The sequence below is a fragment of the Passer domesticus genome, chromosome 8 (genome assembly GCF_036417665.1).
Source record: "Passer domesticus isolate bPasDom1 chromosome 8, bPasDom1.hap1, whole genome shotgun sequence".
In the NCBI taxonomy this organism is placed as follows: domain Eukaryota; kingdom Metazoa; phylum Chordata; class Aves; order Passeriformes; family Passeridae; genus Passer; species Passer domesticus.
The window spans coordinates 54137154-54151614 of NC_087481.1; the positions used below are offsets into that span (position 1 = coordinate 54137154).

The 14461-nt window shown below is 41.9% G+C and overlaps 1 protein-coding gene and 1 long non-coding RNA gene across 2 annotated transcripts; one reads left to right on the forward strand and one right to left on the reverse strand.

Annotated features, from left to right (window-relative positions):
- Window positions 1-762: 762 nt before the first annotated feature.
- Window positions 763-9662, reverse strand: NSMCE4A (NSE4 homolog A, SMC5-SMC6 complex component). Its single transcript, XM_064431504.1, has 11 exons — window positions 9093-9662; window positions 7878-7958; window positions 7210-7340; window positions 6067-6215; window positions 5490-5589; window positions 4143-4233; window positions 3575-3669; window positions 2761-2809; window positions 1995-2086; window positions 1357-1448; window positions 763-853 (listed from the first exon to the last, which is right to left on the reverse strand). The coding sequence occupies exons 1-10, from the start codon at window positions 9292-9294 to the stop codon at window positions 1365-1367; spliced, it is 1074 nt and encodes a 357-aa protein (XP_064287574.1). The 5' UTR covers window positions 9295-9662; the 3' UTR covers window positions 763-853; window positions 1357-1364.
- A 156-nt stretch (window positions 9663-9818) lies between these two features.
- On the forward strand, window positions 9819-13362 carry LOC135306892 (uncharacterized). The gene is made up of 3 exons (XR_010367636.1): window positions 9819-10903; window positions 12079-12182; window positions 13039-13362. It is a non-coding gene; the product is annotated as an uncharacterized LOC135306892 (long non-coding RNA).
- Window positions 13363-14461: the final 1099 nt, after the last annotated feature.

Below are 14461 nucleotides of genomic sequence, written 5' to 3' on the forward strand. Positions count from 1 at the left end.
CACACCCTCACGGCCTGCCCAGCGTCTCGCCCCGCAAACGCGCTCCAACAGCCCTGCCCGGGGATGGATCCCTGTACCCCCCTCAGCTGCTACAGCAGGGTAAAAGGGTGGGAGAGATCATGTGCACTTCCACAGAGCGTTTTCTGAGAATGGAACAAGACTTCTATACAAGTACTTTTATTAAAATAATGTTCTGGCCCCAGAGAGCCTGCCCAATGCCCAAAGTACCAAACAAATACAGGAGGAGTTTGAAATAAAGGAAGGGGGAACTGCTATCAGTAATTGAGACCAAATTTCCTAACTCAAACATTTATTTCCAGAATAGCAAGAACAGCAAGGCAGTAGTAATTCTCCTACAGCACCCAAAATCATACAGGATAGCAAGATTATCCCAGCAGGGATGTTTAACCATGTGAATTCCACTTGCTGCTGCTGGGGTGAGACAAGGGAGGAAAGAAGGGGCAGTGTTTGCTTTTTACCTTTTCATCAGTGCCAGTAAACTCTATATGAAATAGCAAACTGAGCCATAATATATCAATAACTCTGTGACAAGTCTAAACTTCCTCAGGGTGCCCAGAGCAGCTGTGGCCACCCCTGGGTCCCTCAAAGTGTCCAAGGCCAGGCTGGACAGGGCTGGGAGCAGCCAGGGACAGTGGAAAATGTCCCTGCCCATGGCAGGGGTGGCACTGGATGGGATTTAAGGTCCCTTCTGACCCAACCCATTCCACAGCTCTAAACAAATCAGCTCGTATAAAGCATTGAGATGTTTCAGAAAAAATAAATTTATTTTTACAACATATACATATAAAATAGTTGTTGAAACAAATGTCCTGAAGTATTTTCTTTAAGGCACCTAAGGGGAAAGAAAAACCAAAAAGAGAAGACAGTAAGACAACATACATTAGGATCTGGAATTGACCAAACAACTGTGACAGTAAGGACTTCAGTCCTGTCACTGGAAGAATTTTAGGGAAGCAGAAGGGAAGACAGTCTGGTTCCCTCTACGTCCTTCTTGAGACTACTTTATTAACAACATCAGCTGTCAGGAAGTTAAGAAACCAAACAGAAAAACTAAGCTATGATTCTTTCAAACACTGCATTCTGAGTATAAAGTTCCAAAAAAATAACTCATTATTTAACTGACCATCAAAAATAAAGGGTTTTTTTCCCCAGTTAATCATTGCATACAAGGCTAGATTACATTTTGTTTCCTGAAGAGGGCAAGAACACAGCAATTCCAGAGGTTACAGTCAGCCTGCCTACAGTTCTTTTGTATTTTTAAGTCACAAGCAGTTTCCCTAAGTTCTCCCACGTGCATAAGGAACTTAGTGAGTCTGATTTGTTAAAAGAACTTACTTGAGTAGTTACTCTGTCTCCATGTCTTCATCAGTGCTCTGGTAAAGAGGGGTAATCATGGCTTCTCTTATCTGAAATGTTTCTATGATCTCCTGGTAAGAGATGACAGCAGTGTGTCAGTCAGCAGAGATGAATTATTTCCATTTAATTACCACCAAGTAAGTAATAAAGTTTCTGATACTAACACACTGTTTCAAATTACTACATTTCTCCTGTGCATTCTGAGTGAGGGACAAAGGAGAAGTACTATGTGTGCTCAAAAGTACTTTTTGTCTAAGATTTATTACAAACAGTGAGGAAATTGCATGGATAATTTTACCTACAGAGACAAATACTGAACATCAGGGAAGAAACAGATCCCATATTTACCCATAAAACAGTGAAGTCAGTGCACAGCTTCAAAGCACTTAAACTGACCAGGCTTCAGCAATCAAAGATGGAACCGCAACCCAAATTCTGCGTTTTCTTGTTTTTTGTTTCTTTCAGATACAAACATCCCTTAGATCTGTGGTTGTTCTGGCATCCATAAGGTCAAATGCAGTGTTTCTGCACACAGAACACCTGCCCTCCCCAGCACAGCTCTCAGAGGCTTAAATAAAAAAGAACTGATCCAAAGAATGAAGTGCTCTCCGTGGTACCTTCCATTCCTTCTGGTCCAGACTTATCACCACCTGGTTCCGTGCTCCAGCTCTGCTCTCCTCCTCCCCTCCCTCACTGGGTTTTAATGGCTCTGATCAAAACACAGCATTTTCAAAGTCAGTTTCCTCCAGGAACACAAAAGCTCCACGACAATCAGATCAATCCTACACGTTCCACCCAGTCAGTCTCTGTCAGCAGCCTGTACCATGTACTGCTTGAGATATTTCCTTATTCTCTTAAAAACTTAGGAACTAACTTTTTTCAGAAGGACCTAAATATTTCATTCCTTATGATATGCCACTAAAGTCCTAACCCCACTGATATCCTGTGGGAATGAAAGCCAACCTTGTATGAAGAATGGAGAATTCTTCATTCAGCCTTGAATGAAGAATTTCCTTTCCAACTGTTCTGAAGCTGCAGCAGTTCCCAATTCTGAGACAAGAGAGTCAAGAGAGTCCTTACACCCAAAAATACTTTTTTTCAGTCAAGTATAATAACGTTCATGGACCTATTAGCAAAAATATAACTTGAAAGGTAATAACCTTTGATTTCTATTAATAGAATTAATTTGTATAAATCAGCATGTTTTTTTCATACATTGATATTTGAAAAAATTCAATCCTTTTAGCTGCTCATAAGTCTCTTCACACCTTCAGTTACATTCACTGCATATCCCCAGTTTAAAATATACCTAAAACTTTGTGAACATGTAACATGTAATGTTTTTACAAAAGACAATTAGAGTATTTTAAAGCTATATTTTACCTATTATTGGCAATCCATCTTCATCCAGCTTTATTTTTGCAAGACCATCCTAAACAGCAGTGGGATTTAAAGTTTTATAACTTAGTTTTCCAGTTAGGATAATGTGCTGAAATTTCATATTTTTACTTACTACATAATCATGAACAGGTACATATACTGACAAAGAATCTTCACTGGCATATCACATAAGAAAAAACTAGTTTAATACAGCACTAATGCATAAAGAAGGCAACCCATATAGCAACAATGTGTAACTGCTGGATTACAAAAGCTAGGCTTTATTTAAATCATTGTTATTCTCTAAATATACTTGAGCTAACCCTTTATAATAACATTTCTATTCAATATAAAACCTGAATTAGTCAAAATATCCTTGACAGTTTTCATCTTTTCCAGAATTAATTTTATTTATTAGGCAAACTAAACACAGTTTTGAAGAGTAAATCCATGGATTCAAAAATCCACATAGTTTTCTACAGCCTCAGTAACTCTTCCATACTCTGTGAGAACTTTTCTACATCTAAAATGTGAGCCAGAATTTTTTTTTGATAAACATATTGACTGCAAAAATATCACTGCTATTTTGTTGGTGAATTGATTGCAGTACAAAAAAAAAAAGTCAGTGAACTCTGATTCCTTTTTAATTTGATTACCAAAATATCACAGACTGTTTGCAGAAAATAAATTCTATTTAAATCCTAATTGTTCAATATCAAAGCCAGAAAACAAACAGGTCAGTATTTCTCGGTAAGTATCTAGGTAAGTATCTAGGTAAGTATCTAAAGTGGTATTTTAAAAAGATGTCATGCCTTACCCTGGTAAGGAAGGACACGTGAAACACGTTTTCCACAGTGCGTGCAAACGAGTTTGGATCAATCACAAAATCAAAGAAGGAAATGGGTGTGTTAGCTGGGGAGGCAAAAATACCTTTGTTCAAACAAACAAACAAAGAGTTGTATACACAGAGCTGACAGATGTAAATACAAACTCAAGAGAGCCAGTGCACCTTTCAAAGGCTAAAGGGATGTTTGTCAATTTAGTTACAATCCAGAATTCCCAGCTGCCTGCAAAAACAAATGTTCTATGGAGTATACTATATAGTGTATTATTTTCTTCCATCTTTTCCCCCACACAAATCCATATATTTGACTGCCATCTGAAAGAGTCAGGCTTTAATCAGAGGAGAGGATTTACATTTACTTTGCAGTCAAACAACAGCTGATTAGTGTTCATAAAAAATACACAGTTGGTATATGTGCTTCACCAAAGATATCTACTTGCAGACTTCAGCTCATTTTGTCTCTGTAGTTTTAGCACTCCAAACTGTAGAAGACAGAGAATATTCATTTTCTCTAGTTAATGCTAAATTTAATCATACTTACGATCATTTTCAAAATGAGTTTGCAATATTCTCAAGATTCTCTCTACTTCTTTTTCTGTAGCTTCTTGATGAGACTCCTCCATTCTTTTTAACTGGGAAAAAGAAACAGAGATTCACCTCAAATAACTGTTGTTGAATTACCAGAACATGCAAAGGGCCTCTTTTGAACATGTAACATAAAAGTTGAATTTTTCTCCCTGCATGCAACACAACACATTTATGCAAACATGAGACAGCTTTGAAAAGCATTAGGTTTTAACTCCCATCTTCTAATATCAATCTGAAAGGCCATGGCTTGCATGTTTTGGGTTCATGTACAGGTGTACACTTCTCAATAGCTCTGAGGAGCTGGGTTATACAGTGCTGCAGTCGGTGAGTTCAATGAAGATGAGCATTTATAAAATGCAAGCCACAAACCCTCCAGCTCCTCTTCTTCCCAGCACAAACTATAACAAATCCTTTCTACTACTATTTGATTGAGTAGGCTGCCTTTTAAAAGGCAACAATCAACCATTTGCCTCTATATCCTGGCATTATCACAGCCTCAGCTTCCCTGTAACAACATGGATTATATTTGCAGTTTCAGATGTAAGCCTCTTTCAGTATTCCCAGACTTTTGCTTTTCTGCCAGTGAATGACACTGGCAAAGAATAAGAAAACGGAAAACACAAAAAAGTGGTTATGTGAACTAATTAGCTTGCTGCTATTAACCACATTTTAGTGCAAATGCCACACCCTGTTAGACACTTTTTAAAGAAAAATGGAAACCACACCAATGTAGTTTCTTTTTTGTTTCCTTTCAAAGCACCAGGCAACAGAGCAAGTAAGCTCATAACTTAAAAATCAGTTTGTAAACCCTATTTCTGAACACAAAATTGGTCTGTAAATCCCATTTCCTTCCACTCAGTAAAATACTGCAGTCAAATCAAATCAAAGCCTAATAATGGACTGTGAATCCTTTAGTAGAAGCTCAGAAGGAAAGGGGCCGGTGTTAGTCTCCAACTCCAGCTGGATGGCTTGGAGCCAACAAAGGATTGTTGGCAATAACAACCAAGGAGTGCTGGTAATCACAGACTGTGAGAACCAACAGGATATAGCTGGAGAAAGAGCCATATGAAGGCAGGGCAGCACTTTTCTGGGACAAACATCCTTGTTCTGGCTCGTGGAGACAAGCACAGCACAAGCATCTGTGGATCTTGGATGCTCCCCTCCCATTAAGGGTAAAATGTCACAAATACTAAACAGTTTATAATTACAAAACCCAAAACAAAAAAAATTAAAATATTTAGAAGTCTTTTTTAATAACTATGACAGAACAAATGGTTAATAAAGATAACACTTAACCAACCTGAGCAGGCATTGCTCGTTCTGCTTTGCCTCTGCTAGCTTTCTTCTGCCTCTCAATCCGTTGCTTTGGTGCAGGAGGCTCAGACTTGAAAGATCCCATCCTAACCAAAACACAAAACAACACATCCATGCAAATCTGGTTTACATTGTATGCTTAGGAATCTTTATACTGAGCAGTGCATCTCCTCAAGGAAGTGCAAAGTGATGACTGATACCTAAAGTTTCATCACATCCAGAGATTTCTGCAAAGAACCAGCCCCAAAAATTGTTCTGGTATGTTGACAGCCTCATACCTTGTCAACACTCTGCTCTGACTTCAGTTTAACTCAATTCAAGGCAGGGCATCAAAGACAAGAATCAGCCAAGGCCATTACCCTGAGCTGCAGTACACATTACTTCCTTGAAGAAACTTACACGTAGTGAAAAGCAGGAAGAAACTTACGTGTAGTAAAAAGTAGGAAGAAACTTACGTGTAGTAAAAAGTAGGAAGAAACATGTAGTGAAAAGTAGAAAGAAACTTACATGTAGTGAAAAGCAGGAAGAAATTTACATGTAGTGAAAAGTAAGAAGAAACTTACATGTAGTGAAAAGTAGGTGCTCTTCTGAAGTACTTGGGTGCTTCTTCTCCCATTGTCTGCCAGGCATCACTAGGTAAAAAACCACCTGGAGCATCCTCACAGTCATCACTTTCTTCCACTTCTGTGCGATTTATACCCATGAAGGTGAGCTGCAAAAGAATAAAAGCTGCAATTAAAAAATTACTTAGAAATAAAGCAGTAGATGAAACATTTATTTTGAAACACTGTATTGTGGTGTTTGCCTGATAAAATAGTATTTAATATCACTGCCAAAGAACTTTGGCTTTCCTGAGGATACCATGAAAACAGATAAACACTCAAATTCACCCTTGTGTTCAGCAACCAATGAAAGTCATAGGTACCAAAACTGCTTAGATTCCAACACGTTTTCAGTGATGTATGAAATAGCAGAACGTTACTTATATTGCACTTCAGAGCTCAGATGTCTCACAGTTTTTGAACACCACACACTCACAGGAAGCCCAGCTCACAGAACTTATCTGGCCTATCCCTACATCCACCAGTCCACACTAACCCAGGAAAAATTTTAAATTAACTTTATGTTTTTTACAGACTTAAGCAAACACTCAATACTCCTTGTTGATCTGCTGTAACGTAAGGGAGCATTTTCAAGGAGCAAAGAAGCCAACAGCCTGCTTAAAAGCTGTTCTGATCCAACTCTTCCCCCCAGTACAAAGAGACAAACTGTCCAGTCTGAAAGCATTCAAGTGCCCCAAAGTCCCATTTCATGTCAGTGACACAGGGCCTCAAGAACTCTATCCAAAAACATAAAACCCAGTAGACAGGATAAAGAAACTACTGAGAAACTACAGAAGAGTGACTGAAAAAAGAGCAGAAGACTTTAAGAGCACGAACTGACTGAACTGTGATAAAGCAGCAGCAGTGCAAGAATGGGGGAGGTGTCTGCATTTTAAGTCAGATTTTCCCCTACTGCAAGTGCTTAATGTGTAGTTTAAGACAATTAACAGTCACCAGAAAGTTTATCAAAGAAATTCACAACAAGAGCATTAAATTCCACCAGAACTGCCATGTACTGCCTGACAATCTGAGGCTTTATGGTTCTGTAACAAACAGGGCAAACCTCAAGCAGAAATGTTGGCAAACTGAGAGCCTGGAACTTACCAAGTCTTCTGCAAATGCTGTTGAATCAAATGCTGACATCTCTGAGTGTAACTCATTGGCCTTCTCCTTTCCTATATTGGATGCTATAACAAGGAAGTGGGCATCCAGTGCAGCCTCTCGTGCCCTGCAAACTGTTACAGGAAAGATTTTATGGTGATTAATATGAAACTGTCAATTGAACTATCAGATTCAGCACAGGGACTATCCTGGCTTTAGTGCTTTGGAAATCCTTTTGTTGCAATGACCTCTAACACACTCATATAATCCTCATAACAATATTTACAATTTAAAAAAGAAAAGGATGACAAACCATGGAAAAGCAGCAGATGATCTTGAACAAAAAATCCATTTTTTATCGACATGTTTTCCATCATTCCAATTGAAATGAATCCCTCTACACTGGTATCTTTTATGTGTATTACTGATATACACTGTTCCAGTGAATCAAAATAAAGCAAGGAGTTATTTCTAAGAGCTAATAAACTGTAATGACATTTATTTTCACACATCAACTTACCCAACCAATCTTCAACTTAATATCTATCTTAAATTATGTAAAAATTCTGATTAAGTAGCTGGACCACACTCTTGCCCTCTTTTGTTTGTAAGGCATCATCACCTCACACTTGGCCAAACACATCAACGAAAGAGCACAGAATTTCTTTTACCTCCATCAAAAAGTCTATTGGCTTCTTCCAAAGCTTCTGTCAGCCTGTTGCTTTTTGAGTTTAGCATGGCTTCTCGGTTTTCTGTGGGAAAAGACACAAAGGAAATCCTGAATTACTTAAACATAGAAGCACTGAGAAACACTGCACTCGTTTGATGCTGACTGGAGGCCAGGTGCCCACCAAAGCTCCATCACTCCTCAACTGGGCCAAGGAGAGAAGAGAGAACAAAAAGCTCATGGGTCTAGATAAGGGAGAGATCACTCACCAGTTACCTCACTGGCAAAACAGGCTCAGCTTGGGAAATTAGTGGAATTTCCATGAAAAAAACAAACCAGCTCCTAAAACTGTATGCTTGGTCACTTCTATAAACAGGCTGGGTCACCCATAAACTGCACTGTAGCCTCTTGTAAAACAACTGCAGAAATTTATCAAGTATTTACAAAACAACTAATCCCACATGTTGCTGAACTTGGCAGTGCTACTGACACAACCACGGCCACATTTTTGTGAGGAAAATGGCACAATACACTCAAATGCGCATAGGAGAAGGATTCACACACCTGTCTGGAGAGATGCTAAAAACTACATAGCATTTTTTGGAAGTCCCAAGACTAACATTCTGGTCCAGACACAAAATGATACCTGCAGTTTCAAACTAAAGCTCAGGCACCATGAAAGTGAAATTAAAAGATTTCGCCACATCTCTAAAGCCGACTGCTCTCCTGCACCAACACAGGCACCGCATGTGTGTCAGTGCAGCTAAATCCCTCATAACCTCGCTATCCCAGGGGATGCAGGACAGGGGGAATGGTTTCACACTGGAGGGCATTTAGATACAGGAAGAAATTATTTCCTGCGCCCTGGCACAGGGTGCCCAGAGAAGCTGTGGCTGCCCCTGGATCCTTGGAAATGTCCAAAGCCATGCTGGACAGGGCTTGGAGCAGCCTGGGACGGTGGAAGGTGTCCCTGCCACGGCTGGAACGAGAATACCCGTAAGGTCTCTTCCAGCCAATCCATGACTTACAATTCCATGCTTCCCTGGGAGTCGAATTTCGATCTAAGTCCGAACCCAGAGCATCGCTAGCCCGAGGAACCCGGAGTTGCCAGGAACGCTCGCACGTTTCCCAGGAGAGGCCGCCAGCCCCGGAGGCCCCCGCGGCCGCCAGCCCGGACCCGCCACACGCAGCCCCGGCGCTCTCCCCGCCGCCTCCTTACGCTGCACGGTGGAGATGAGCTCCCGATACTGGCTGCGGATCATCCTGTTGCGCTCCCTGTCGTCGCCCTCTTCGATGTTCAGCTGCCGGAGCCTCTCGCCCGCCGCCTCCGCCTCCGCCGTGTCCTCCTGCGCGTGAGGCGGGCGCGAGCGGCGGCGGCGCGAGGCCGGCGGGGACTCGCCGCTGTGGCCGGTGTGCGACATGGCGGCCGCGGCAGCTGTCACCCCGAACCGCGGGACGCGGCCGCGACCACCCGGCCTGCCGCGTCCGCCGGGCTTCCCGGGCTGCACGCACCGAGTCGAGCCTGCGCAGTTCGCCTCAGAGGGTCTTCGTGCGGGGGTCTGCGGGCACCGCCGGTGGTCGCTGAGCCGCTGCGCTCTGATCGCGATCTTCCATGATGGACTGGGGCTCTTTGCCGCCCCGGCTCTGCGCGGTCTGGTCCACGGCAAACAGAGTGGGGCGTTTCCGACTCGCCGCAGCGGCGGTTACCGATCTCTCAGCGTTCCTTTGCCATTTACTTCCTTCGCTGGAGTTCCGGTCGCTGCCCGGGGCCGGGCGCTGCGAGCGGCGGCGGGCGGTGCGTGAAGCCCGGCGCGGGCGGGGCCGCCGAGGCCGCTCCGCTGCGGGCGCGGCTCCGCCGCCGCCTCGTGGGGGCGCTGCGGGCGCGGAGAGCCGCGGCCGTGAGGGGGGAGGCGGAGCCCGCCAACATCTGAGGGGAGCGCGGGGAAGCGACCGGGAAAGCGGCTCTAATACGGGGATGGGTCCGTGGGAGCGGCTGCGCTAGTCACTGAGCAGGGATCTGTGCTCTGGCAAATGAAATAAATTATCGGGCCATAGAATGGTTTGATTCTTTAAGGACCATCTAGGTAGAATCGTGGAATGATCAGGGTTGGAAGCGACCTTCACGATCATCCAGTCCGACTGCCCACCCAGCACTGTCACTGTAAACCCTAAAGCACCTCACCCAGCTCCTCCCGGACACCTGCAGGGGTGGTGACTCCACCGCCTCCCTGGGAGCCTATTCCTAATGCCTAAGTACCTAAACAGTGAAAACAATTTTTCTGATCCCTAATCTAAAAGTCTTCTGTCTCAGTTTAAAGCCATTTCCTCTGGTCGCCTCACTGCAGGCCCAGCAGAGACCGGTCCCACCTTGCTGCAATGAGGACAGCGATGAAGGCCACCCAGAGCATCCTTTTCTTGAGCCTAAAAACCCCCAGCTCCCTCAGGCATTCCTCAGAAGAGCTCTCCAGAAACTCTCCAGCACCTCCGTGTCATTTCTATAGTGAAAGGGCCAGCGCTGAATGTACCACTCGAGATGTGGCCTCACCAGTGCTGAGAGCAGGGGATCATCACTTACCTGATCCTGCTGGTCCCTGCAAAATAGAAATCTTAACACTTAGCCCTTCATTGCTGAATGATACTATTATGTTGTTCTAATTACTGTGGTGGGAGTTTTAAAGTATTTTTGGGAGTATTTTCTTAAACGTCTTCACAGATCAGCTTGATTCAGTATATAGACATGGATCTACTTCAATTTGCACTAGTACTTCAGCTAGATTACAGACTGCAACTATGCACAAGCTACCTTTTAAAAGACATGTTTAAAACATGTGACACTTCAGTTGAACACTAATAAATTATATTTGAGATCTTGAACTATTTTCCATTCTTTGTGTGGCTTGTAGAGCGCTGTCAAATTTGCATTGCAAATTCAATATGAGTAATTTGCTTTTGGATGCTGACACAGAAAGGCTCAAGAGAGGATCCAAACAAGACTGGGGCCCATTGCACACTGCAGTACACAAACACATGGTAAAAAATATTCAGGATGCAAATACAGGCTTTGCAAATGTGAATTACATTTTTTTACTGTCATCTCACTATGCTTAATAGGAACTCAACATTACACAGTATTGCAAGACATTGCTCTGCATTTTTGAGTTCTGCTTGTCCATATGATCAAATCTCTGCTTTCCTGGCTATTATTGTGTATCTGTCAATTGTTACTCTCAATGATGAAAATAGTAAGTGAAACAAATGTCCTACATGCAGTTGACTGCAAGATCTTCAGTTGTCTTTACACACCAAGACTATTTTTTGTCTGATGTTTATTGAGTTCTCATCCATGCATAAAACCTTATTGTCATTGAAGTGAGAAGAGTCACATAGAGGAATCCTGAAATAAATATTTCAGATCTAATAGGAGAGTTTTACTGTGTGCAGATTTCACCATTCCCTCTTTTGCTCTTCTCAGAGTGCAGAAATAAATGTAGAGTTTCTGGCATTTAGCAGCACATCTCCAACTGAATTCCTAACATTGTACAATTTATACAAATCATGACCATACAGGTACTGTATTTCAGCAAACAAAAGTCAGTTTCCATTGTCACCAAATACAGAGCAATAATGTGGTTTTTTATGGTTCTGAGCAGTGAATTACAAGAGGGATTCACAGTGCACCTCAGCTTGGGAACTGCCCAGCACAATGGTGCTCTTATCTTGAGCCCCTAAAATGTGAATCTACCTCTGTTTCATTTACTATCAAATCTATTCACTTGCCAAGTTCTGGAAATTTGCCTCCTGATGTGAGTATCCCTGATTTGCTACCAGATGTTCCCAGACGTGAATGGAAAAAGATTTGTCTTTAAAAGTGACCTTTTAGTCACTGCCCAGGAGTGTTGCTTATGATTTTAAAGCATAAAGCTTTTTGCATTTCCCTTGAGTACACCAAAATAAATGCTCCTGTTTAGAATGAAGAGATAAAGCAAGAAATTAGTTGTCTAAAAACATGGCAGCACAGGATTGAAAACATCAGAAATAAAATATCTGAGATATTTGGCATTCAGCTGCCAGCTCTGCAAGCAAACACAGATGAGGAGAAACTCTTTTAATGAGTGTAGCTAATTTTAAAAGAATTGTTTTAGTGATGCAGAAGTGTGAATTAGTATATTTGGTTCTTGCAGCAGCTTTTTTTCCTGTGTTTACAGATAATCCTGTGGGAGGTGAAAATCTGGCACCAGATATACCCTCAGCAGTGTGGATTAGGTTACAGCCCATCACATCACCATATATACTGTGCCAGTCTAAGAAGGTATTTTCAGAGAGATATGAAAGAACAATTATTAATAGAACTATGAAAAAAAAAAGGTCCCAGTTTGGTGAGATGTCAAGGAAAAAATCCTGTTAGGATCAAACCCTCACTGGCACCAGAAGCCCTTTCTTTTTAAGGACCTGGAAGGTTTCATTAAGTGAAAGATTGACACCAGGTCACTACAACAACATGTGGAAGTCATGCTGCTGGAGACTAAAATGCTGAAAACTTTCCACTTTTCACCTACAATCAAAAAGCAATGTATTAAAATAAAATAAAATAAAATAAAATAAAATAAAATAAAATAAAATAAAATAAAATAAAATAAAATAAATCTTTGCAAGAAGGAGTAGGAAATATATGCATATATCAGTGGTGCCTCAGAGTGGAGAATAGCCAGACTGCTGCAGCCTTGGTGGTCCATCCAGCACATCTTGAATGGAGGAATAAACTAATTACAAGCAAATGCGGAACAATGTCAGATTTTTGCAAAAGCAGAAAGCCAATAAGTGTTCTAAAGATTTGTGCACATATTTTGCATAACTGCAGTTTGGCAGTTTTGGCAATTTTTTGGACATAGAAATTTTAATATGCTAATAATTTCTGTATTCACAGAAAATTCATAAATTCACTATTTCTTATAGCAGTTTCTGGAAATTATCACCTCTTAGACCTCCCCAACACCGTGCAAACAACTGACTTAAACCTAAGCACTTCTGGGATAGGTTTGATCCTATCCCAGCAATCATTTCTTCATATCTTGTGCTGTTGTGGATATATTTATATTTATGTGTTTAAAGGCCTGTAACTCACAGCCTATTAGGAGAGCAATGTCTTTTTTTCCTTTTTGGAACAGTGTATTCCAAGGGAGGATTTTCCAAAAGCACCATGGAAGTGAAAACATGCTCTAAGAACATTAAAGGACATTTCTGTGATCGGTGCAGTGTGGTAAAACCAGGGTGCCCTTGATGAAGGAAATGAATGGAATCTGACTCTATTGATTCAGAATGCTGAACAATTGCTTTATTGAAACTATATTTTATTACATTCTACTATACTATATTAAAGAGATACTATACTGCAAAGAATACTAAAGAATACTAAAAGATACTAAAGAAAAAACTGCATGCTGACAGCTAGGACACAGCTTTGACCCATAGGCTAATTAATATAAACAACTATCACTAGAATCCAGTTACCAAATCCCTTCAGGTAAACAATCTTCATAACACATTTGACATGTGCAAAAACAACAGGAGCAGCAAGTAGAGATAAGAATTGTTTTCTCTTTTTCTTTCTCTGCTTCTCTAGGAAAAAATCTGGGAGAGAGAATTATCCCTCTCTCTGTTCAGAGAATGGGAATGCCACAGTGCAGGTTTCCTGTTGCAGTGCCGTGTGCTGTGGGGGTTATGGCTGAGACAGCTCCGTGCTGAGGTGGCATGGGCTGGTTCCCCGAAAGGCTCACACAGCTCACACTCCAACTACTCCAAACCAGTGCTGAAAGCTCCATCTCATCCAGGAGGGAAAAGACAAAGCTGCATTTCTCCTGCCCATGTGGGCAAGGGAAAACTGAACACAGGCAAAGGGATGGAGAATGCAGGGGGCAGAAGACTTCTTTTACCTTCTCTCCATCCTGCCAGGTAATCTGCTAGCATTCCTAGGATTTCAGTGTTTATCCTGAGCTCCAGCAAGGCACTCCTTAGGAAATGTGAACAGCAGGCTGCCTTGCAGTGATTTCCTTAGGGCAGGTGTCACTTTCAGCAGGGCTGTTGTTATTTACATTTGTCACGTGCTAAATTGATCCATTTTCCCAACCTTTGCTTGCGAGGTCAGGGGAAAGGGACAGCCTGATACTTGGAGTTACAGTCCTGGAGAAGAAGCCAGAGGGTAGAATCCCAGTTACATTGGTTTAACATGGAACTTGTCTCCCTGCATTAAAAAATCCATATCCCAACAACAACAACACAGGGCCAACGTGCTGCACCCAGCTCACAGGACCTGTCCCTTGTCATTCCCATCCAACTGAGAATTCCTGTGAAGAACTGATGTGTCATAGCCCCACAGTTCCCTGGGTCAGATTCCTTACACTTCATAGCTCTCCAGCATAGTGTTCTCAAACATCAGCCAATTCACATTAATAGAACACTTTCATGTGATCCAGGGAGAAAGGGGATCCACACACCAGCCAGGAGGGAAGGAGTGCAGAAGGTTATAAAAATCAGGGACACAGTGGTGCATTTTCATTTTTAGTCTAGAGGAAAATTGGGTAAGTAATTTTT